We start from the raw sequence: 24165 nt of genomic DNA, 5'->3' as shown, positions 1-24165 counted from the left end.
GGAAAAGAACTAGATCTCCATCTTCTGTGTATAGTAGGTCCTGTAACTTAAGAGTGTGTGGACAGAGTACCTAGGAGGAACCTGTGAATTTAGCCTTTGACTCTAGCTGCTTAGCACTGGGCTGAAAGTTCCACTGTTGGTGTAGCTCCAGCTGCATGTGCACTGGTGTCTGTACAGACATGACTAACTCCTTTCTCTACAAATGCTGTTCCAGGCCTGGATGCTAACATCTTCTGCATCCTCTCTGGACTCCGGGCCCTCTCCCAACACTCAGACTGCTGCCTCCGTGTGCTGCGTGTGAGCGACGTCTTTTCCCACATGCCCTGCGTGGAGCTTGTTCGCTACATCCTGAGCGTCTTTCCCCGGCTCCAAATGCTCTCAGTCAGCTTTGACCTCAAAAACCAGCTGGAAGGAAGCAGGCCAGAGGGGAATCCAAGCTGCAGTGATGCAGAAATCCCAGGTAGGAAACCAATTCTGAGCAATGAGTGGCATGTGGCACATAAATGAGAGCTGAACTCCGCGTTGTTGCAGCAGCACGTAATTAAGTGATTACATCCTTCCCTTTCTGATTGACATGGTGATGCACTCTGTCATTCCCAGTCTATGATGTGCTCTTGTGGAGCCTGAGTCTTTGACAGAGCATCTTACTGCTGCATGCCAACCTGATACAGCACAGCTTTGTACCAGGCTGGACCTAAGCCGCTAGCCATGACTGACCATGCAGCCCACAGGGAGTGTACCCACTAGATCTTTAAATTGTTCATGAGCTTCTGCACTTCCTACCAACCTAAAACAACAGAAAGGCACACCGATTTTTGGTTGCTCCAGGACCTAGCTATGCTGAAGGCAGGTATTCCAGGCCAGTCTCATTGTTATTTTTTTTTTTCTTGCCTTAGAATGCTGCCTGGAGCAGCTGGAGATCCGATTCCCCAGGGAGCCTCTGCACACCGCATTCCTGCTGCCCGTGCTTAAGGCATCAAAGTCCCTTCAGCAGTTGTCCCTTGACAGCGCCACACTGCCTTCGTCTCAGGAGCTTGGGCTTCTTTTGCAGGCACTCAGAGGTACTCTGCTAACCTGTAGGTAGTGTCACTGTGATACATGGAGTAGATTCCTTGCTGCAATCTCCCATCCCTGGAGTGTCACTGCTTGTTTGTCAGTTGGCTTGGACTCTGCCAGGCCTCACTGGCAATTCTCCTGTGCCCAGCCTTAGTCTGGAAGTGCTTCCACTGTATGAGCTGCTGGGGCACATCTGCCAGCAGTCCTTAGTTGCTCGGGTACCTGAACTTCCTGCATCTAAACTCTGAGCTCTTGCCACATCTATGTCTTTTTAGTTTGGAACCAGCTTGGGTGGGTCTGTTCTTTCAGTGTGGAAATCCTTGGAATTACCTGAGAAAAGAAAATGGGTGCCAGCCATCCCAGTTTCTCTGTCGAACACGTGGATGATCTTGTACAACAGAATGGTTTCTTTTTAATTATCCACAATCCAGCACAGTTTATCTACAGTCCAGTACAGTTTCTGGGTGTTAGCTAGTAGTTGCATCAGTTGTTTTTTTTAATCCTAAGACCAGACAGTACTTTACCTGAGAACTTGTTTTGCTTTTAGAGTGTAATCCAAATTTGAAGAAGCTGAGCTTTCACGATGTGAACCTGGCTGACCACCAGAAAGAAGTTCTGCTTTTGCTTCAGGATCCCATACTACAAGGTACAGCAAACTCCTGGGCACTGGTGCCTGGAAAGGTGCTGCAGCTAGCTGTGTTTGGCTGGCTGGCTGGCGCTTAGGAGGTGATACTTGGATGTACAATGTTAAGCAAAAAGTCAGATGTCCCAGGGACAGATCTGTACATGCTGGAAGAGTGGGAATGTCTGATTCTCTGTGCTAGCAGGGCGGAGAGGATCAGCTGCAAAGTTGGCACATGTTTCAGAGTCTATCAACTTAGCTATAAAACAAAGATTTTTAACCTGCAGAGCAGACCCTTTAACTGGGTCAGCTGGCAAAGCCACCTCCCTGGTGTGAGGACTGCCATCTTGATGTTGATGGAACAGCAGTGCTGTCATACGTGGTCTGCTGCCAGGGAAGCTTTGTTCTTGCAAATGGATTAAAGGCTGGAGCTGTCTGCCAGATTTAATTGTGGAATAATTAAGTACAAAAGGGAGTACTAGCGTGTACTGACAATCCATTTCTTCCGTAGAAATAACGTTCTCTTTCTGCCGGCTGTTTGAAAGCTGCACTACTGAGTTTTTGTCGGAAATAATCAATACAGTAAAGAGAAATTCATCTTTGAAGAGCCTCAAACTGCCTGGGAATCGCCTTGGTGCGTACCATAGATGTCAGCCTTGACTTTAGACCAGCTTTCCAGGAGGTAGCTTCAGGATTGTAGTTAGGACCATCGCTAGCCTGTGATCTTAGTGCTGAACTTAACATTTTATACAAACAGCATCGATTTTGTCACTTAGTTCACACAGTGAGGGGGGGCTGAGGTAATTTTTTTACAGGAAGAATTTCAGTTGCATTCAACAATGTACTAAGAGCCCAGGTGCTGCACGGGCATTGCAGTTGCTTATCTCTGTGACAAAATCAAGTAGTGGCTTACATCTGTTCAGTTACATCTGGTTACACTCCAGATGTAACTGAACAGTGAGTGATCAGCTTCAGATGCTTTAACAGGAACAAACCCAGCAGCAGATGCATCACCAGATGCGCTGCTTCTCATCCAGAAGTACTGATTTATTGCTTAAGTTGAGGGATTTTGTGCCTCAGAAGCTTTAAAAATTCTTGGTAGCCACTGAAAGGACAGGACCTAGTAAAGGAAGAGTGTGTCAAAGCTGTAGAACTGAGTTTACAAAAGTAATTGCCATTTTTGGATTACAGGCCAGGTAGACGTGCCTGAGAAAAGAATTTCAGGTCAGCACCAAGTATTGTTTTCTGATCTTTTAATGAAACAAAAGGGAACACCTGAAATGCATTTTATTACCAAGGTTTGTGTTTAAACCTTGGCTTTTGTCCATTTTTAAAACAAAGGTGCATTTTGACTTGTAAAACATACAAAAGCAGGATTTTTTTTAGTGAAACAATCCATCCTGTCAGCAAATATTTCCACACCCTCAGTGTTAAGGGGGCTAAATCTTTTTAGGGACAAACTGAAGATAAGCCCTTTATGCTGGGCATGCATGCTTTTAGCCTCCCTTCTGCATTAATATCTCAGCACCTTGATCATTTAGATATTTAAGATAGTTCCCAGCTTGGATCTAACAGCTGCATTTCTCTCCTTAGGGAATCACAGGCTGGTTGCCCTGGCAGACATTTTCTCTGAAGATTCCTCCTCTTCTCTTTGCCAGTTGGATGTCAGGTATTCCGTTCCTCTAAACGGACTGAATTTGTTTCAGGATGTCCAGAGCTCAGCTAGGCTCAGAACAGCAAGAAAAGCCTGGGCACAGATTTTTCCTTTCCTTAAGAGAATGCATGCACAAGAAAAGCTTAGAGAATGCTGCAGTGAGTGCTTAAAAACCTCAGGGAACTCCAGTGACTAAGGCCAGGCCATGCTCCCCGAGGTGTTGCACTGTCACATTTATAAATGAATCAAAGTTCCATCTTAAAAGCAGCTTTCATTTTCTGCTCCCCTGGGAGGCTACTGCACCCCCTCCTTGCTCTTAAGGTTAGAACTGATATATCTACCTACACTTCTTCATAGCCATCAGCATGAATAGCTCTGTTCCCACTGCCCCAGCATAGGGAGAGCACTGTCATTTCCCCCATCGGATCCTGTGAATGCTTCTGTGTTCCTTTCATCTTCTTTGGTTTTCAACCTGAACTACTGCTGCTTTTTTTTTTTTTTTTTTTGAGCCTGAATGGCCATAAACACAGGGAGTAACCTTCACAAAGCATGTGGATGGTGGCATTTCTGCAGTACTATTTTACTTGATGACTTTAATCCAGTTTACATCCTCCCATAGTTAAAAAGGTTTTACAAACTTCCAGCCCTTAATGTTGTTGTGTTTCGGGTGCCTTTTTTCCAGTTTAAATTAATGGACCATTCCCACTTTGTATCACCAAGGGAAGTTGTACTTTGCATTGAAACATCCTCACATGGGAAGTTATTAGATGAAGCAGTAATTTAAACTGCTCAAATTATAGCCTAGACTTTAGTGACTGGTTTTTTTGTCCTCCTTTTTCTGGGCAGCTCAAATTGCATCAAACCTGATGGGCTCCTGGAATTCACAAAGAAGCTAGAAGGCCACATCCAGCAGAGAGGGGGGAAGACTCAATTCACCCACCTACGCCTCTTTCAAAATTGGCTGGATCAGGATGCTGAAACAGCTCAAGAAGCACTTCGGCGTCTCAGAGCAGTGTGCAGTGTAGTCAATGACTCATGGGACTCTTCCCAGGCCTTTGCTGACTACATCAGTGTCATGTGAAGGACACAGGGCAGGAGAAAGCTGATCAGCATGAACTAAAACACTTCAGTCCATGTCCGCTAAAACTTAGCGCAGATGAGGGTTTTCTGCTCCTGGTTCAAGCAGGGTACAGTTCTTGTCACTTTTCTATTCCTTTGAAGAGATACACAGTGAAGTGATATAGGTGACCATTTGGGTCAACAGCTGTATTTCCAGTTAAACTCTTCTCCATTTAAGTGGGACAGACGCATTAAATAAGCTTCTATGATACCCTGCAGACCTCTGAACCAGGGTTTTTGTACAGATTTTGTGTTGGTTTACTCAATATCATATTAAGAAATATCTCCATCCTGAGAGACACTTGAAAGCTGCCTGGACACAGACCCTGACAACCACACCTAGGTGATGCAGCTTTTGAGCAGTGGGGTTGAACAGCATGCCCTCCAGAGGTCCCTTTCAACCTCAGCCATTCTGTTAATCTGTGATCTTTGAAATAAGAACTCCCTCCACTTAAAATGAGTAGGGAGAAAAAAAATGGCAAATAAAGCTCCATGCTTTGGCCTTTTGTTAAGCTTATAAAAAAGCTGCATACGAAGTACTCTGCTGTTTGTTTGCAATCATTTATCAAGGTATCTGGGAAAATAATTGGTCTTGCCCCTACCTACTGTCTGCATCTTTTTTTTTTTTCCCAGAGGCTTTGAATAGTTGGGTTTTTTTGTAACATTTTTATAATAAAAACAGAATTAGGACCCATAATGTACTAAAGTGTGAATTTTATTGCTGGGTTTTAATGTGATCTAATTAAAAAACTTTGCCTGATCTGGCGATCCAACCAATAACAAAGCAAGTAGTTTTAAAAAGGTACTGACCGTAGTGGAGCCTGATTTCCTACTGTCTACATGTTCGTTAAGCTGAGATGTTCAACATAAAAGCTGAGGGCATTTTTGGCACAGATTCTCCTGTTCCTGAATGATGAACCAAGGCTCATGTTTTGTGACAGAAATGGAACCTGGACATTTTCAAATGCTACCAATAAAAAATGTGACTGCATATCAAGTGCTCTAAAACTGCAGGCTTAACATAAACCTGAAGGCAGAATTTTGCTGAGTAGAAGGCACAGCACTGAATCCCTGATCAAGCACACAAGATCTAGTTATTCCCAATGTGCTGTTTCTGAAATACAAGACAGAGCAGCAGAGACAAAGCGATGAACTCACTGCTGTTGCAGCAGAAACCAACCAATGCTAAGGACCTTCCAAGCCTCTCAGGAACCATGCTGTTCTGCTACTCCACAGCCACAGAACAAATACAGCATGTTCTGCTATCCACTGCCCCTTTCCTTGAAAGGGATTAAAGACTGCCACAGCAGCCTGCCCTTGCCCCCACAGGGGACAATAACCTGTTAGGGAATCCCTCGCTGCGCCTCATGGGAGTGGTGATGAAATGTGAAGGTGACAGCAGCATCCCACGCAGCCTTCAGCACAGAGTCCTGTAGGCCCCGCTTATCAGCACAGTGGTTCCACTGAGAGAGGTCAGAGGTGCAGTCAGAGCCTTCAGGAGGTGGCCGTACTTGGTGGCCATTCACACAGCGACGACACTTGATCCTGGAACAGAGTCAGTGCAAGGTTTCTCCTCTGCTTAAGGGTTATTTAAAAATACAGCCCAGTAATATCTGGATTGACTCCCTGTCACCTGCATCACTGCTAACTGGATTTTCAGACAGGATGAATTGCTACCGTTTAAACACTCAACCACTCTCCAGCACACCTGACAGATTAAAAAAAAATCCTGAAAACCCCTGCTTTGTATCTAATGGTGTTCCCCACAACTTCTAGCAAAGTAGGAAAAGGACAGCAAGGCCCAAAGTTTGGGATGAGCTTCTCTTGGAAGCGAGCAATGTTTAGAGAAGACCTTAAGCGATCATCCCCACTGCTAACACATACGTCCTCAGCGCCACGTATGGCTTCCTGAGCTCAGAAGAAAGTGCCATGCATCCTGACTCCTGCCACAACCTCTGGATTGTGCTCAGACTGTCTTAGCAGATGCCCTGCTGAGCAGCTGTACAAGGAGAGATGGGACAGCAGCAGTCCTGCCAGCAAGGCTTGTTGCCACACAGACCTATACAGATTTAAGCTTTGAGTCAGTTTAAACTCATCTTTGTCATTTCTTGCTTGAATTGAGACACTCAGTAACCTTCTCAGTGAACCATTTTCCTGCACTCCCTGTCCTCTTTCGTGTCTTCAGTACCACAGGACTTGGGGGCTGGGGAGCACAGAAGGGCTGACAGTAGAGCCTAGAAATTGAGTCCCCAGAGAAGTACCTGAATTGGCCTTATCAGTTCTTAGCAGATGGAATAGCCCTGGCCGTGGAAGTAGCTCAGCATCTTGGCATTTGGAAGCCAGTCACACTACCAGGAACAGTACTGGCAAGGAATTCCAGCAACTTGAAAGAAGAATTTGCTTAGAGTTGTTCATTAGTAGCAGTATTTCACAGCCTCCAAGCACAAACAACCAACAAGATGCCTTGCTCACTTGTTCAGCCAGAGCAGCTTTTCTAACACAACAAATAAGAAGACACCAAGGAAGTGCTAATCTTCAGCTGATTAACAGCTTCAGAAGTAGAGACACTTGAGGCCCTCTCTGTCGAGCTTCCTCCTGCTTCCTGAGGAACCTCTGAATCAGTAAACCAAGTTTGGAGCTCTTTGCTGACTCCATCCATTACCATACCATATACTCACTTGTCATGGGTGTCACTGGTGGTGGTCTCATTCAATGCAAACAGCTCCTTGAGCTCCCCGAGTGAGAAGTGTCTTTCTACATCCTGCTCTTCATCCACCACACAGCTGCTGAGTGCCTTCTTGTGGGTCTGGCGTTGAAATATTTTCTCTTCTATGGTCCCTGTCTACAGAAGAGAAGGTCAGAGATGACGCACAGTTGGGATGCTAGTGCAGAACACTATACTGGGAAAGCATAACAGATCAAGCAGCGGTCAGCACCAGAGTGTCTTATCAGACCAGTACAGATGAGAGGCAAGTGCTACTAGCTGCATTCTGATCATTCGCCTTTTCATTACTGATCTAACTCAATTCTGCTTCTCTTGTCTTTCACTGTGGGCACAGGAGTGGATCCAACTGAGATATGGATGTTTTGACAAAGTAAAATAATAATTTATCAAGGATCACAAGTTGAAAGAAAAAAAATCATCCTCAACTAGATGAAAGTGAACCAAAAGGTGAAGCTGAACAAGGGCACACAGAGGACATTTCTGAGGAGTAATCAATACTGACACTCCCCGACAAACTGTTACAGTAGCAGTCTGAAAGTACCAGTACTACTACTTCATTGTTCTCCTTACAAAGCAGCTATTAACTGGTAGCCCCATTCCAAAAGCTTCTGTAGTTCTGGGAATGTAGTCACTTTTTATTAAGTAGATATATGCCCAGCCACAACAGACCACAGCCAGAGTGGCAAGCAGCAACTTCAGCATCAGACAACCCATGAAATTAAAGAAGTCAGATGCCTTAATGATTTCAGAAAAGAATGTTATCTGGAAAGCCTCAATCGTTTCTATTTCTCAGAAGCCAATCATCATTAGAAATGAAGGCCTGAAGTAATGACCTTCCAGCTTAAATGCATACTGTTATCCATGGCAATATATCTACAGGTAGGCAGCAACTAAGTTCCACTCAGTCTTGGTCACTGACACAAAAGGGTTGTCTCTCTTCTGGTCCCAATTACATCTGCTGCAGCCTGGGCTAGCACCAAGAACCCCATGCAGAAAAGGAGAGGATGAAGACTCACTGAAAGCAGTCGATAGATGTAGCAGGTCTTCTTCTGGCCATCCCGCCACACACGAGCCATGGCCTGTTCATCATTAGCTGGATTCCAGTCTGGGTCAAACATAACCAGTCTGTTAGCCCCAATCAAATTCAAACCACAGCCACCTGCTTTGCTGCTTAACATGAAGATAAACTCAGGGCTCTGCAGAGAAAGACAGGCTTGGATTAAACAACAGAGGCATCCACACTTCTACTCACACTCCAAGAAGAGGCAGGAAAACTGCCCACATCTGCCAGGTTCTACTTACCGAGGGGCTGTTAAATCGCTCCACAACCTTCGCTCTCTTCTTAATGGACATGGTGCCATCCAGCCGGACATATAAATACCTAGAATATACAATATTTACTACAATCTGACTGCTGTGACCTTTAAAGCATCCTACGCATAAGAGAAGAACCTTCCACAAACTGCCTTGCAACAAGGCTTTAGGAGCTTTTGCATAGGGCCAGAACTTTTCTGCCAAGTGACCCCAGTAGCCAGAGCACAAGCCATGTCAGTTCCAATTCAGGAACATTTGAGGTACATTACAGGTCAAAAGTTCCTGCTGACAAAAACTTTAAAAATAGCCAGTTTCTTTTGCAGCGTAGGCTGCAAGTACAGTCTTGCAGGATTAGACAAATGAAGCCAAAAGACAAACCTTCTGTTCCTGCAGAGCTTTTCAAATAGGTCCAGTGTCTGAGTGTAGTTAGAAACTAAAACCACCTTGTCGTTACTGGTGCTTTTTGTAACAGCAAGGATGTAGTCCAAAACCAGCATCTTCCCTAGATAAAAAGGAAAGAAGAAAGTAAGCTAGAACAGAAGTTCCCAAATTCCTGACCTTGGAAGGGTCACTTAACAGTGTACTAAATATATTCTCATGTTTGCCTATTAGGCAGAACATCTCTACTATTGAGCTCCACAGTACCTGAAAGCTGGGGCTCCACAGATTTGGTGCTGTAGCCAGCAGGGAACAAATCCAGGGCTCCCATAAAACCTTCTTCTTCTTCCACACACTTATCATAAATAAGAGCAGGGTCTGGAGAACAAACAGCTCAAAGTCTGTGGAGTGCACACTGAAGACACAAAAATCCACCAACAGCATAAAAACCAAACCCTTTACACATGAGTGGAACAACTCACGGTTGCAGAGCTTCTTCAGGGAAGTGATGGAAGAGAGAGAGGACACATTGATCTTGCCCTCCTTCAGCTCCTCCACTGGCTTGGCTTGCTTCAGGAAGTTCTTGTACAGCTCAGCCTGCAAAGGCGTCAGTCTGAAACAGAGTAACAGCCTTGCAGTCACTCTACCACCAGACCAACACCACCTCTCCTGCTCCATACAGTGGCATCATTTTTAGCTTAAGCACACAATTTTCTTTAGCTACAGCCCAGACAGCCTAAAACTGCCTCCATGACTGATGGTGCAATGTTGTTATTTCAGCCCAGAGCTGGAAGAGAAGTTCACAGATACTCTGTGCAGCCCAGGGCTCTGCTGCCCAAAAGCTGCACAAAGCATGCCAGTCACTTGGCAAAACCATCAGCTCTGAGTTGTCCACCCCTGCTTCAGGAGAAAAAGCAACATAATGCTAATGGTTATAATCTCATTCCTAGAGGGAAGTGGTCACCAGAAGCATAGAACTCAGGCTTTTTGCAGCTACTTAGTCCTTTCTGTTGTTACTCCCATCTCTCAGGCAAGGGCACATGCTTTCCAGTACCTGCAGCAGACCACCTGCTCAATCTTCACTGGGAGATATTTGGAGAGAATGTCTGAAGTTCTTCGGATTAAACATCTGCAAGGAGGCAAATGAAAATCAGATGTTTAAATGACATCAAAACTCCATTTTATCAATATCATTCATGCTTAACACAAAGCTTTGACATCTAATCTCTAAAAGTCTGTGACAATCAAACACACGGTAAAGGCCGGACACCCACCATCCACACTAAGCACCTACATTAGCCCATGATAGAGAAACCAGAATAGCCTGCCATCTTTGTGAGGCTCCAAACTGCTATTCATGAGATTTGGAGGAGTAAAAAATGACTACAGCTATTGAAGTCCAGGTCCTTAGAGATGTTCACCCTTTCTCAAACTACCAACAGCATTCTCAACTGCTGAGCAACACCAGACCAATGGCGTGGACAGCAAACAGGGAAAGGATTTAACAACTACTCGCAATGCACTTTGCACGGAGTACAAGCTGTCAAGATTCCCAGGTAACTCATCAGCCACCTTCTATCAAGACAGGTTCATTCTGGTCCAAGATTTAAGTTCAGGGCACATCCTTTAGGGCTCTAGAGGTGGCCTGCAGAATAGTTCTACCATACTTCAGAAAATATGAGAAGGACTGGAGAAAAAAAAAAAGCAACCAAAATAAGAAAAAGATGCAGAGACCCAGTTCTGCCAGGAAACACCAAAAACATGAGGTTACAAAATCCACAGATGACAACAAGGATATATGACAACTCCAAAATCTGTCAAAGGCTGCTAAAGAAAGGAATAATCTGGTCTCCAAACCCATAAGCAGTAGGATGAAAAGACACAGGTTTACGCTGCAGTAAGGAAGATTTAGGTTACATATTAAGAGCATTTTCTAACCACAAAGACAGTCATGCCCTGAAAAAGGTGTCCTGAGCATTTGTGAGTTCCCCAGTGCTCCGTGGGAATTAAGGAAACAGATGCTTTGGGTCTAACATCCTCTACCTCAATACATCAATATGGATTAGGGGCCTTATCCAGGGCCTTCCAGCCCCATACTTACGATTCCACATATCTTTGGATCACTGTCACATTTGAAAGCCCTACTAGTCTCTGCTGATTCTCTTGGTATTGCCAGTGTGATTCATCTTCTCTATTTGCACGCTAAGATTGTAGCACAATGAAGAAAAGGATACAGACCTCAACAGTCAGGTGCAAGCATTCCTGAACATCCTTTTTTGATTAACTAAAGAAATAACATGCCTCAAAAAAAGAATAACCTCTTCTCCAAATCTATTCTTTGTCTTAAGAGTTTTCCAAGCCAATCTGAGCCAAGGTCATGGCTAACTCTACAGACAGGCTATACTTTATGTGAAATTCAATTTACCATGACTATGAACTGCTGGATTGCATTTGTGATGGTTGCAACAGCTCAGATTTAATAAAAAAAAAAGAAAGAAAGAAATGATGACACTTGCAATGCTAAGAATTCAAAGGAGTTTCTAGTAAGAAACTTTGGGGTCGGTGATTACCAGCAGATGTGGATACACTGGTTGTATTCATCAACAGAAAACAAAACATTTAAGCAAATACCAAAAATCAGAGAAGATATCATTTTACTTGACAGAGGTGCTCCTTAGGGATCAGAAGTCACACCTCTGATGCTAGTATTCTAATCCCATTAGCCCTACAGAGCCAACACAGCTGTGAAAGTATGAGCTGGACTCTTGTGACCCAGATATCATACATGAACTGAGCAGCACTCCTCATCCTTTGTCTGCTGCTCACACCTGGACGGGATAGATCTGCAGGCCAACTCCATCTACATGCTGCAGTTACATTAACACAAATAAAAGAATGCTACCTGACTATTAGATACCAAAAGAAAACAAACATAAGAGTCAAATCGTGATTCATATCTGAATGTTTGCTTGGGAGTGAGAGTGACTGCAGCTAACTGTGCCATTTCGATATGCTACTTTTCATACTAAAGCTACATACTGTGTACATTTCTTAAGACAACATACATTTGCACAATCACTTACTGAACAGACTTAACTGGCAAGATATTTGTTACAGCTACAATTTGAATTCTGGAAGGCATTCATGCATCAAGGGTTTATGCAAAAGCTCTGCAAAGAGAAGAGGGATAAGTTCACCTGTTCACAATGCTGATCAGCTCTTTAAGCCTCTCTTCTCCTTTTTGTCGTTCAGCTTCACTCGCATCTGCATCTCTGCCTTTCAAGATAGGCATTTCGAAATGTCTTTTAAATTCCTGTGCAGTCCCTGTACAAAAAGAAATGAGAAATGAGAAAGTGATAGCTACTACCAAATAACCTTTGATCAGTATCCCCACAGCCCCAGCTATCGTACCATAAGCAAGAGGCACAGCAGATAATACAAATTCTTGCCCCATCAGCAGCATTTGGTTTTCTTTCTAGCCAGGAAAGACTTAAACAAGGCAGGCAAATCTGTAGAACAGGAAATTATTTTCAATTCTAAAAATGCAGCGCTGCCAAAGGTTATACAAATTTTAGTTAAACCTGAGTCCCATCAGGCATATAATGTTTTTGCTTTCATTCCAGCTACAGTTTTACTCCCAGAATTTGTATCCTTGTCAACAACTGTGCAGAAATTACGTGTTTGTTCCAAAACAGTCTGTAATCAGTTGCTTATTACTGGTCACAGGTTGAGAAAGAGAAAAGTGACCACTGCATTCGTACAGCTCTGGTAGAAGTGCTTGTAGTAGTAATCTCATCTCAGAGAGAAAGAACTGCAAGTACAGGGAAGCTAATCTTGCCCAAAGCACAGGTCAAGAGAAAAAAAGTCACATTAAATACAAAAGGAAAAAAAAAAGCAGAAAACAAGAAAAAAACAGATACAGAACATAGACCACCACATCCCATCCTTTCCTTGAGAAATACAGCCCAAATGTTGATTTTAAGGCTGAGAATCTGATGACTAGGTGTTTAATTCTAGTACGTGTACAACTCGTTAATGAGAAGCCTTTTTGACAGGATTCCCAACAGTCTGACACAAAGGTGGGTGACAAGATGCAGCAAATAAATGATTTACAGATCACTTTATTTTCATTCCTTGACAGAAAAATTACTTGACAAATACAAGATGCTTCACACTGGAAAACAGTAGACCTGCTCCTAACCCAAACATGTAGGAGAGAATGCAAGAACTACTCTGCTTTTCAAAAAGAAACAGAGCTTAGAAACATAAGCAGAGCATAGGAGCCACAGACTGAATATTCTAGTCAGCTACCAGCAACTGTAGAAGGTGTTTGATCCTGAATCATGGAATGGCTTGGGTTGGAAGGGATCTTAAAGATCATCTAGCTCCAACCCCTCTGAAAACTCACACCAATCAGCGTCCCTCTTCCAGGTTCCTTTCAACCCCAGACTCACAGGTCTCCCTTATCAAACAAAAATAAAACCACCAAACTGCCACATCATACAAACACTAAACACAAAAGCCATGGTACAATCCTAACTCTAAGTTCTAGCCATCATCCTTGAATTTCTCACAATATATTTGAAAGCAGGATGGCAGACTGCCAAAGATTTGGGCTTTGATTGCCCTGCCTTAAGGTACACCCCATTCCACCTTGCACCAGTCACTTCAAATTCCTAATCCAAATGAACACAACAGAGAGAAGGAAAAAACACATCTTCCAGGCCACCTCTGTACAGAATGCAAGGAGTATGTCACTCGAAACTCTTTCCTCCAGAGCCTCTCCCACAAAGGCATCGTTCCTGGCTTAGATTTCTGAATTTGCTGTAGGCTGTAAGTGTTGTGGGGAGTACTATTTTGAGCTAGCTCTTCCAGCTCAGCAACTCCTGCAGTATCTCAAAGCGCTCATTATCAGAGACACTCCTAGCCCCAGACATTCTGGTTGACCATTACAGCTACGTAAGGAGATTGGCCATACTGTACTCAGGACCACATGTTCATCTTATCTTAATAATTAATACTCCTTCTAAAACACATTTGACACACATACTTTAAATTGAAACAGAGCTCCAATTATGTACAGTCTCTAGAACAGGAGACCGTGACCTAGACTTTCTGGACTCTCAGAAGGAGATTAAGTCTCCAATCTGTACATAATCTTTCCTTTCTTTAATGTTTTGATTGCTCCTTTCACTGGCACTGGTAACCAAAGGAAGCCTTGCCATTAATTTCCCCCTTCCTCATGCCTCATACATTCATTTTTCTTACCTAGGATGCCAGAATTGACGAAGTGCACCAGGCTGAAATATTCAAGCAAGTCATTCTGAATGGGTGTGCCTGAGATAAGGACTCTTCGAGGTGTATTTAAGCTGTTGAGAGCCTGGTATGTTTGGTTTTCAGAGTTCTTCAGTCTATGTCCCTTTGAAAAAGAAAAAAAGCACATAGGTAAAAAAATCCAGTAGCCTTGATAGGAAGCAGCTTGGAGACCATCATTAACACATATTGTTTTTGTCACAAAACACCTCACAGCTTCCCATTTCCTCATAGTAGAATAAGTGTTTTTCCTGTATTCAGGTGTTGTGACTTCCTTTAAATGCAGGAAACTGGTGGGAAACCTGAAGCAATTATGGGAGGAGAAATACCATTTCCATTGCAAGCTTCTCAGGCTAGGAACATCTGAGTCACACCCAAGGAAAAGAACCTGCCATGAAAACATGACAATCACAAGCTCTAATAAGAATTGTTTCCCAATCCAAGACAGGGACATTTTCAGCTACCAACACCAGGCACCAAACACTTGACCTTGCATCATTCAAGATTAAGATGACTAAGCCATTCAGATCACCTATACCCAGAACAGTCAGGCCTTTGCACACTTATAAAAAATATATTCTGCATCAACAGGTAGTAATCCAAGTATGGGACCAACTTCCTTATCAGAGAAGGGGACGAGGAAGAAAACACATTGCTCTACATCAGTGTTTCACAGCCTGCACTCCATGGCCACTCATGGCAAGGAAGAATTGGGAGATGGAATAAAAAAAAATGACTGTCAAGAAAAAGAAAAAAGGTTTAAGAAAGAAAACACATCCACACTCCCAACACATGAGCAAATAAAAAAGAACAAAATACCAACCCCACAAACAGGAATGAAACAAATAAAAGCAAGAGAAGAACATTTAAAATCTGCTTTATTTTCCACAGACAAACTGTTATATTGATGCTCCATATATAAATACTTGGGACTACTGACACTCCTGATTCCTGAAGGATGACAAACAAAACTCCCTGAAGTGCTGCAAAATACTGCCTGGGAAAAAGTAGTTCTTATTCTTATGCTGCAAGACGAAGTGGAGAGATGCCTATTACAAGTGCCAGACCACCTCAGAGCTGAAACATAGGGAAGATGCAGAGCCAAGGACCTACGCTCTCAGCATCCTCAGCTGCTGGTCCTGTCCCAGGGGCACTTAGAAGTGTAGACAGCCACAGACTTGGAGCATAAATGGTGAATGGGAGCCATCACAGTCCTGGGGACGATCACTCCTAAGCTCCTCTCAGTGCTACACCAGCACATAAAGAACCAAACCACTGGGTGGCATCACTTTCTAACAAATCTCTTCTAAGGGGCCACAGAGGACACACAGTTGGCTGAGGCCCCCAGCTTCATTATTTCAAGGAGGCATAGGTTATTTTCTTTTCTGCTCAATAATATCTCTGGCTCTCACTACCTATAATCATAAATAAAGAAAAACTCAATTTCAGACGTGAAAGCTTAACTTGAAAACCTAGGCATGGCAAAGTTAGACCGCAGCAGTCAGTGATCAGGGAGTCAAGCCAGGCCCATCCTTAAACAAGTAGCACAAAGGGCCTTCTCATCCAGATCTTCTATCTCCACCCCAAGCAGTATGCTACACTGTGGGAAGAGGGTCCTACTATGGGTGAACCCTTCAAACTGCCCTACAAGCACAGAAACAAGTCTCCTGAGTTTGTGACTCCAAAGAGCAGGCCACCTTCACCCACTCTGTGCTAAGGGAACAGATGCCTTGGAACTGCTGGACAACAAATGAGAACAAGATCAGCAAGGATCCAACAGAGCAAGGGCTTTTTCAGAGTCACAGATAGGTGGTGAATCTTCTTTCTACTGCGTATTTCACAGTGAGGCAGGTGTAGGTGTCCCCAGCTTTCCAGGGACCTAAGATGTGACCATACTTACCACCACTTAATTTTTTAATTGATTTTTTTTTTCCTATTTCAGCTTCTGAGAACACTTTCTCATTCAGGCTGACCCAGTAAGGATAAGCTGGATATCCACAGCCTCTCAAACACCAGAATGGGTGCCCTCCGCAGGCTAACCCTTTTTGACACTTCCATCCTCACTCCTTGCCTTTTAAGAAATTTGGGCCAGTTTTGCCTGAATTTCAAGAGAACATCAGGAATATATTCTTCTTAGAGATTTAACCATACCTCATCACATATGACCAGCCCAACACTGCCCTTCTGTAGTGCCTCAGCATGAAGTCGGAAGGTCTCATAGGAGATGATCAGGATGGGTGAAGGCACTCGCAGGCCACGCTGGTTCATAAAGCCAACTATAGATGGAAAGTAGGAAAAGGATGATGAAAACAGTAAGAGAAAAGGTCCAAACTCTACAGTAAAAAATCAGCACTTTTAAAAACCTAGGAAAACCTTTCCATTTGTTTCAGTGCTATTGGCTGCTGACAAAGAGCTGATTTCTTTATAGAGAAATTCCATATATATTCATACTCCTTTCCCCACAGCTGTTCCCATTTCCACCCCCTTCCTATCCCTGCCCACTGCTACTCTAGCTTCTGTCTGGAACAAAGATGACACGCAGGAACTGCTCTAAGTCAACGGCACAATTGCACTTGGATTATTCCAAAAGAGCAACTATTACCAAATATGCAATGATCTGATCTAAACAAGTTAGAAAAGAGAATTTCAGTCTTGTCAGTCTGCAGAGCTCTAACAACAGGTCAGAGACATTCACGTCAGCTGCTGTAGGCTTCTTCCAGTGCGAGGTTTTGATCTAAACCAGCCAACCACACCATTTGCAAACATTTCTGTACCTAGTTTCCGGTCAATCTCTTCTTTGGATCCTCCATCAATGGCCAGTGGCTGAATCCTTCCCCCCAGCCATTTCTCTACTTCGTTGTACCAGTTTCTCACCAGGCTGGAGGGAGACACCACCATGGCTTTCTCAATTTCAGGCTTGCAGTCTGGACTCTGCCGGAGGAGTGTCCACATCAGAGTGATGCACTGCAGGGTTTTGCCCAGCCCCATCTCATCTGCCATGATACAGCCATGACTCCCAGGAATACGTCGGCTCGTCACGCAGTCCCAGAGGAATTTCACTCCCTGCCAAGAAATTGTTCTCTTATAGCAGGATGGGGACATTCACAGAATGACAACTTCATTAGAGCTTTATTACTGCAATGCATAGGACTGATATTACAACAAACAGCAAATTTGTACAGCACATCCCAAGAGACATGCAGCATTCTAATGAGACAGAGGGAAATCACCCGAGACACAGCTAAAACATGGCCACATCTGGTCTGGAAAAACATTGCTGGTGATGACATATACTTCAAAACATGTACAAAATCATATTGTGTATTAACTGTACTGTTGTAACCAGTTTTCTGACTTAAAATTCCCAGGAATTTCTACCCTAACTACACTAGATAGGCCCAGACCATTAGCTAACCTGTGTCAATCAGTGCAAACATGTTAAGCATCTCGAAAACACCCAATGGAATGTCCAGACTTGTTTCTAATACTTGATTAACTCCCAGAACATCCTCAGCAGCTCTCATTGTTTCCACCTAGAAGCACAGAACCACTGTGACTCACCTGGCGACACAAAGACCAAACCAGATTTAGCTTCAGAGAAGAAACAGGGCTGAGGTTATTGCTAATCACATGGCAGAAGCACTCAGCCTGGTTGCTATGCTCTGACAACACCACCATGACAGATAAAAGTAGAAAAAAAGACTGCATGGTGTTCTATCCTGTGATGACAGAGTCAGAGAAAACCTGAGGCATTGTCCTGGCAATGGACAAGATCCCCTAGGAGCAACAGATACAACCTGGACACACCCTTTACATTCTACTATACAAGACTAGAAGATAGACCACTTCCAAGTCATTCCTTTCTTCCTTAGGCTCTTAAGATCAAGTTTACGACATTCATTTAAGCAAGCTGAACAATTATTAAATAAATTACTAACTAAAAAAAAAAAGAATTTGGCTGGGGATCTAGTTCAGTAACCTCTCAGTGACATGACAAAGAACAATGCTGTACAACAGCCTGGGAGCATCAACCAAAAAAACAGCACAGGAATCTCAGCAAGCAAAGACTGATCACTCAGACTAGAAAATAGACTGCTATTTCAGAAATATCTAGCTGTCAAAAAACAACGTGCCTAGGACACCAACATAACCATCAATACTTGACAAAAGTGCCAGCAGGCAATATCTTACACAAAACAGAGTCCCTCCAGCTATGTAGCCAGAGGCCAGCATTATAATGGCTCACAGGTTAAGTATCAACTCTGAGATAAAAGCGCAAACCAGGAAAGTGCTGTGGGCTGCTCAAGTGCCATCTGAAGATCTCCCATACAGCAATACATTCAGCTTGACCTGCTTAGCTCGAAGATCAGCAACAATAGCTTTTACCTGTGCTGCCTCTAGGCTTAAATGATAATATACCACATCTGTGATAAACTTAAAACTCTGCAGATAGCTACACTAGACATTTGCGGATTAGTTCCCACTGATACTGTATTGTGATGTTCCACATTTTATAACAGAAAATGTTTTTAAGCACACTCTACTGGTAAACTCCAAGTCTACGTAGGCCACTGACAGTTTACAACTACAAAGGGTAGTCTCTGAATAAAACACATTGAAGTAGGACATGACCACACACCATGCTGGGAACTATGGTACCAAAAAGAACTTTGCTGTGTACTAAGGCTGACACTGTAGGTCCAGCTGATCCTGGTTATCAACAGAACAGTGCTGGACAATCTGCTCTGCCCAACGCAAGATCAGCCTGCAAGAAAATTTATTGCAGCTACATCCTAGCACCTTTCACGCAGAGTTCCATTCAGAAGAGCTACATCTCCAGATATCAAGTAAAATCTGGACTTTTAACCCTTACTCTGTAAAATCTCTCTGCAGAATCTAGTATTTTCCTAGGGCATCACTGGTGACATATAAGCAAGCCAACATGCTTTCCAAGACCTATGCAACCAGTGCACAAACACCCATAAATTCTCAGATTTCCACTATAAGCCAATGTGACCTACAAGCCAGGATACAACAAACTTCTGCATTAGGCAGTATTGTGTATAGGCTGGAAGTCTCTGACTTTGCTAGATCAGACGCAATAAAAGAGGAAAAAAATTCTTATCCACTACAAAGCAATAAATTCCCACATTTTTAAGGACAAACAGGGCTGTTGTAAGACTCCCAGCACACCCTCTCACTTAGCACAGGACACAGAATATTTGCAGTGTTCAAGCCTCTAAGATCATGGTTAGAACAAATGTTTCACTTTACATTTGCAACACACTAGGCTGTTAAGAATGTCACAGACCGTCAGTCTGTGAGGTCTACGTAGACTTCACAGTTGTTGTGTTACAATTCCAGCTGAGGACTGCACCTTTTTAAAATGCACTAAGTTCTCCAACCATAGCCTCATGTTCCAGCAGAAAACTTACTTCTCTCTGATGAGGCCGTAAAACACGGCTGAGGACAGGATCCACCACAACATGGACAGGCACTTTATCCCTACAGTAGATAGTCAAGAAAAAAGTATGATTAATGCACTCAGCCCAGCATATGCTTCATTAAGGGGTTTTGTTTGTTTTCTTAATCTCACTGCTATTCTGAGGACTTCTCAGTGGACTAAGGGAATCAACTACCAATGAAAGCAAAAAAGGGATTAATTCAATTCTGAATTACACAGTTACACAGGCCTGATTTACAATCTAAAATGTCAATGAAACCAGTAGTCGAGCTGTGGTTAAAACAAGGGCAGAACATTGTTCTGAGAGGTATTTAAAAAGCCAATATTTTCTTAGTCTCAATAACATTACTGTAACTGGATTAATGGAGAGATGAAATCAAGGAACGCCTCTTCCATCTAAGATCCAGCTAACAGTCCTTTTAAGTTAAAAAAAACAGCACAGAAGAAACTGCTTAATAATAAAAATCATTAGGCAGTTTAACATTTGACTGTCAGTCATCTCCCTCTGGTTGTCCCTAGATGCTGATGCATCCTGACTTAAAACTGATCCATAAGATTTCCTAAACAGCTTATCCACGCATGCATCCTTATTCTGCGCATCAGGTTTAAGTTTTTGATGAGTGGAAGATCAAAAGCAAACAATCTGGCACGGGTACATGCTTTCCTTTAACCATTACCATACCTGAAACAATTCAGTGGCAGAATACTTGGAATTAAGCTTCCCTTGATGTTCAGAGCCCAGCTCAGACACATGTGGGAAGAAAGCACACAAACCTACACATACTGGGAGGTCAGAGCTGAAGCATTTGCACCAGGTAGTAACTCACTTGTCTATTTTCAGCTGCTCGTGGGCACTCAGCAGCGGGGGCTCGTACAGAACCAGAGCTCCTTCCTCAAAAGGATCGTGGAGAGGACTCCTCAGCCCTGCCCGTTTAATACCCAGCGCCCGCAAGCCTGTTGGCCCTGAAAGCGAACAAAGGCACAACTCAAAGAACAACATCCTTCTGGAAGAAAGCAGAGACTTGTAGAAGCATCTGATTACATTTAGAAATGCTGAATTAACTGCATACGGCACTGAAGTGGAGAAAACAACCACTGCAGACTGTGTTGTCAGCACACAGTGGACAGCTCTGCTGCAGCAAAGAAGGAGCAGAGGCAAAGACAGAGCAATGGCACTGCCCACCACATTGGATGCAGCAAAATGGGAACAACTAGGTGCAGCAGATGCCAGATATGCAAGCATACAGAAGTATAAGCTAACTTGCAGGGTGATGGACCAGGCTCTGCGCAACCTGATCTAGCGGTGGGTGTCCCTGTTCATTGCAGGGGAGTTGGAACAGATAACCATTAAAGGTCCTTTCCATCTCTAAGGGTTCTCTGACATCATACTAGATCTGAGTCACAGACATTCAACCATAAACAGGCACAATGTTTTCCTCAGCTACCACAGCTGCTCCCAGTACCTGTATTACTCCCAGTGGTTGTCTTACTTTTTTGAAAGACAAGCAAGATTCAAGGATATACACTTTGGCAGCTCAGTAAATACATTTCCATGTAAATTATACATACTGGGTCGAAACCCCTTGCTTGGATCACCTAATTCAGGCTTTGCAAGAATTCTATATTTTATATAATGTCAGGAAGAGGCCTGTAAAAGTAATGAAGTACTACAGCATCATAGTCAGAATCATACTGCCATTACCTAGTCTAGAGAATTATTTTCTCTCTGCTGAGCAATAGCAGACATTTGGCATAGGAGCTAATTTCTCTGTAGAAAATAAGGATGAGTCCCTCTTCCTTGAGTTATATTTTGATGTCAGAGTTTTGGAACGGAGATGAACACAGAAAGAACATGTATACAAATCACTTCTGTCAAAACCCAGCTCAAAGACTCGTCTGAATCCTGAGAGGCAACTGTGCTCCCAGGAGCAATTTTGCTTGGGAAAGAATCAAGCAGAGTTAATCCCCTGCCACTTGCTGAAGTTCCTTGCAAAACAAGAGCATACCACAAGTTGAGACAATGCCTCCACATGAAGAAAATGAAACACTCTCATCTCCCAGTTGAGAGAGAAAAGTAACAGCCATAAAAAGAAGCTTCTGCAGTTACAGTTCTCTTTCAGTCTTCTGACAGATCTACTTGTCCACCAGGTAAGAACTGTGCCAAACAAACTCTTCCGTGACTAGCTGTTGAATGTGTTTATAGACATATTTTATAACTAAGTTTGAGTGAAACTGACCTGTCTTTCAGTTTTTCACCTGGAGGGTGAAGGGGAAGGAGGAGACATGAAAAGTCCCATTTGTTTCTGGGATCATATGCTGCCTGATTCAAAACCAGCTGAGGCTTTGAAGTTCAAAATTACCCTTGTTTTGAAGATCACCTTGAGACTCAATGCACCAAGTAAAGCAGAAAGAGAACTGGCACATCCTGTCTTTTTCACCCTGGCTTTCAGTCTGTTAGCACAATTTGGGTACTTTTTAGATGATATGCTTCCGTGGCTTAGAATTCATCTTGCTTCTGTATTTGTGATGTGGCATACAACCTTCTGGCACATCAAGTACATAGCTGCAAGAATACAAAACCCAATTCTGAAACGTAGGATTATCCAAACTAAATACTAGTTAGAAATATGAAGATTTTGCTAATATGCCAGTATTTTTCTATTGGAATTAAGTCAGGATTTCTGGAATACATGCATCATTCCGAAAAATAACAATAATCCTCATAGGTACATTTGACAGGCCAAAGCGTCATGCTTTCCTGGAGTCAGATAACACAGGTAATTCTTAAAACTTGTCATCTTACCTTTATAATTTGGAATGGGGACTTTGAAGGGCTTGGACAAAATGCTGCGGATAAAAGCTTCCTAAGAATTCAGAAACAAAGCACATGTTTCAGAAGTTTGAAGTCAGAGACTGCTCAACACAGCAAGCCTAGAATACATTTTAAGAACTCATTTTTGCCAAGTGCTGAGAGTTCCTCTATTCAAACTATTCAAGCTCCAGCTAACCCCAACTATTTTCTATATGCAAAAGGAAGAAAGTAACAAAACAGTACAACTCCTGCCCCCTACTCCACTTTTCAAAACTGTTTTTGCTTAAGTTTTCTAATGCACGAAATTGATTTTCATAACTCCATCTACTTAAATCCACTGACAGTATTCACTTCTTTAAATGTAGTTACTTTCTCCCTAACCTCAAGCAATTCAGTCAGGCAATTCCCTCCCCTAAAAGAGCTAGGCTAGCCCTAAAGGTACAGCACATCCCAGCAAGCCCTCACACAACTTCATCCCCATCTTCTTTGGGCTTCTTTGGAAGCTCAAAGAGAGCAAGCAAGTAGACAGCACTTAAGCCATCTATGTGGAGAGCTTCCCACATTGGTCAGCACAGTCCTTCCACCACACTTCCTTCACAACAACAGCTGGAGCAAGTAAAGGTCCTTCCTAAGAACTGCATGTGACACTTCTGTAACACTTTGGATAAATGGGCCCACAGAGCGTGTGGACTCTCCTGATGAACAAGCTCCACATGCAGTTCACCCACTCCCACGTGCCAGCAGCGATGCCCACTCACATGCTGGCTACTATCCAGGCAGAGAGGCCTGTTGGTCAGCTGGGTCAAGGGCTTCCGGAATGGCGACCTGTAGCAGTCCTCGCTCTCTGCCTTGCTGCCAGCCTTCTGCCTCTTCTGAGTCTGAAAAACAACATCAAGGCAAAGCCTGTGAGCAGCAAGCGAGACCACTGTCACGGTCCGTGGGCACCCAACCACAGCCAGAGCTCATAGGCAGCTGAGCATCTCAGGGCAGCCCCAACCACCACCCACCTCAACCGCCCCAGAGCAGAACCAGCAGCACCACCACGCCCTCACGTTTAATTTGTGTAAAGGCTAAAACACTCTTCTAATTAGGAAAAGAGCTTCCAGCCTGTAAAGGAGCTGGTTTGCTTGCACTGGAATCCACCCCTCCCCTCAAATGAATAATTAAAAGCGGGAAAGAGGAAGGGTCAGCAGCACGGAACACACTGCACGAAAGCCCCCAGAGCCCCAGGGAGGGGCTGTTACTGCGCAGGTGAACAGCCACAAGCATCCAGCAGCTGAGAGCAGGTCCGTTCCACTACCGCCCAGCACCCTCCGACACAACGGGGGTCCGCAGCCCCTCACTCACCGCCGGCGGCCGCCACTCGCCGTCCTCCTCCTCGCCACCCGCCTTCCTCTTGGCCAGCTGGCTGGGGGCCAGGCTCCTGCGCTGCAAGAAAGGCACAGCACACCGTGTGAGGGGACGCGCAGAGCGGAGGGCTCGGAGCCGGCGCCCGCCCACCCCGCACTCACCATCGCCTCACGGAGAAAAGGGGAGGGGGGAAGGTAACGGCCGGCAGGAGGCCAAGAGGGCACCGCTCCGGAGGCGCGAAAAGCGCGGGAGGTTCTGCCCCGCCTCCTCGCCCCGCCCCTCAGGCGGAGCACCAGGCGTGGCCAAGCGAGCGCCGAGCGCATCGAACCACATCGAGTCGCTCTGGGTGCCGCGGAGC

At 44.0% G+C, this 24165-nt stretch overlaps 2 protein-coding genes across 4 annotated transcripts in view; one reads left to right on the top strand and one right to left on the bottom strand.

Moving 5' to 3' along the window:
* LRRC41 (leucine rich repeat containing 41) overlaps nucleotides 1–5148 on the top strand; it is a 9298-nt gene extending 4150 nt beyond the window's left edge. For all 3 annotated transcript variants that reach the window (XM_021404594.1, XM_021404596.1, XM_021404595.1), the window contains exons 5-10: nucleotides 215–460; nucleotides 897–1061; nucleotides 1604–1702; nucleotides 2190–2312; nucleotides 3272–3347; nucleotides 4179–5148. In XM_021404594.1, coding sequence (XP_021260269.1) covers nucleotides 215–460; nucleotides 897–1061; nucleotides 1604–1702; nucleotides 2190–2312; nucleotides 3272–3347; nucleotides 4179–4413 — 944 coding nt within the window. In that variant the 3' untranslated portion in view covers nucleotides 4414–5148. The remainder of the gene's footprint in view (nucleotides 1–214; nucleotides 461–896; nucleotides 1062–1603; nucleotides 1703–2189; nucleotides 2313–3271; nucleotides 3348–4178) is intronic.
* Nucleotides 5149–24165, bottom strand: RAD54L (RAD54 like (S. cerevisiae)). Its single transcript, XM_021404593.1, has 18 exons — nucleotides 23969–24165; nucleotides 23805–23885; nucleotides 23216–23335; nucleotides 22449–22509; nucleotides 20473–20608; nucleotides 19617–19686; nucleotides 16956–17244; nucleotides 16333–16457; nucleotides 14137–14287; nucleotides 12066–12192; nucleotides 9923–9997; nucleotides 9351–9481; nucleotides 9136–9246; nucleotides 8869–8992; nucleotides 8479–8557; nucleotides 8193–8372; nucleotides 7130–7293; nucleotides 5149–5996 (listed from the first exon to the last, which is right to left on the bottom strand). The coding sequence occupies exons 1-18, from the start codon at nucleotides 24128–24130 to the stop codon at nucleotides 5795–5797; spliced, it is 2388 nt and encodes a 795-aa protein (XP_021260268.1). The 5' UTR covers nucleotides 24131–24165; the 3' UTR covers nucleotides 5149–5794.

The sequence above is a fragment of the Numida meleagris genome, chromosome 7 (genome assembly GCF_002078875.1).
Source record: "Numida meleagris isolate 19003 breed g44 Domestic line chromosome 7, NumMel1.0, whole genome shotgun sequence".
Classification (NCBI taxonomy): Eukaryota; Metazoa; Chordata; class Aves; order Galliformes; family Numididae; genus Numida; species Numida meleagris.
The sequence above is the reverse complement of the archived record's forward strand: the minus strand, read 5'-3'. Positions and strand labels throughout refer to the sequence as shown.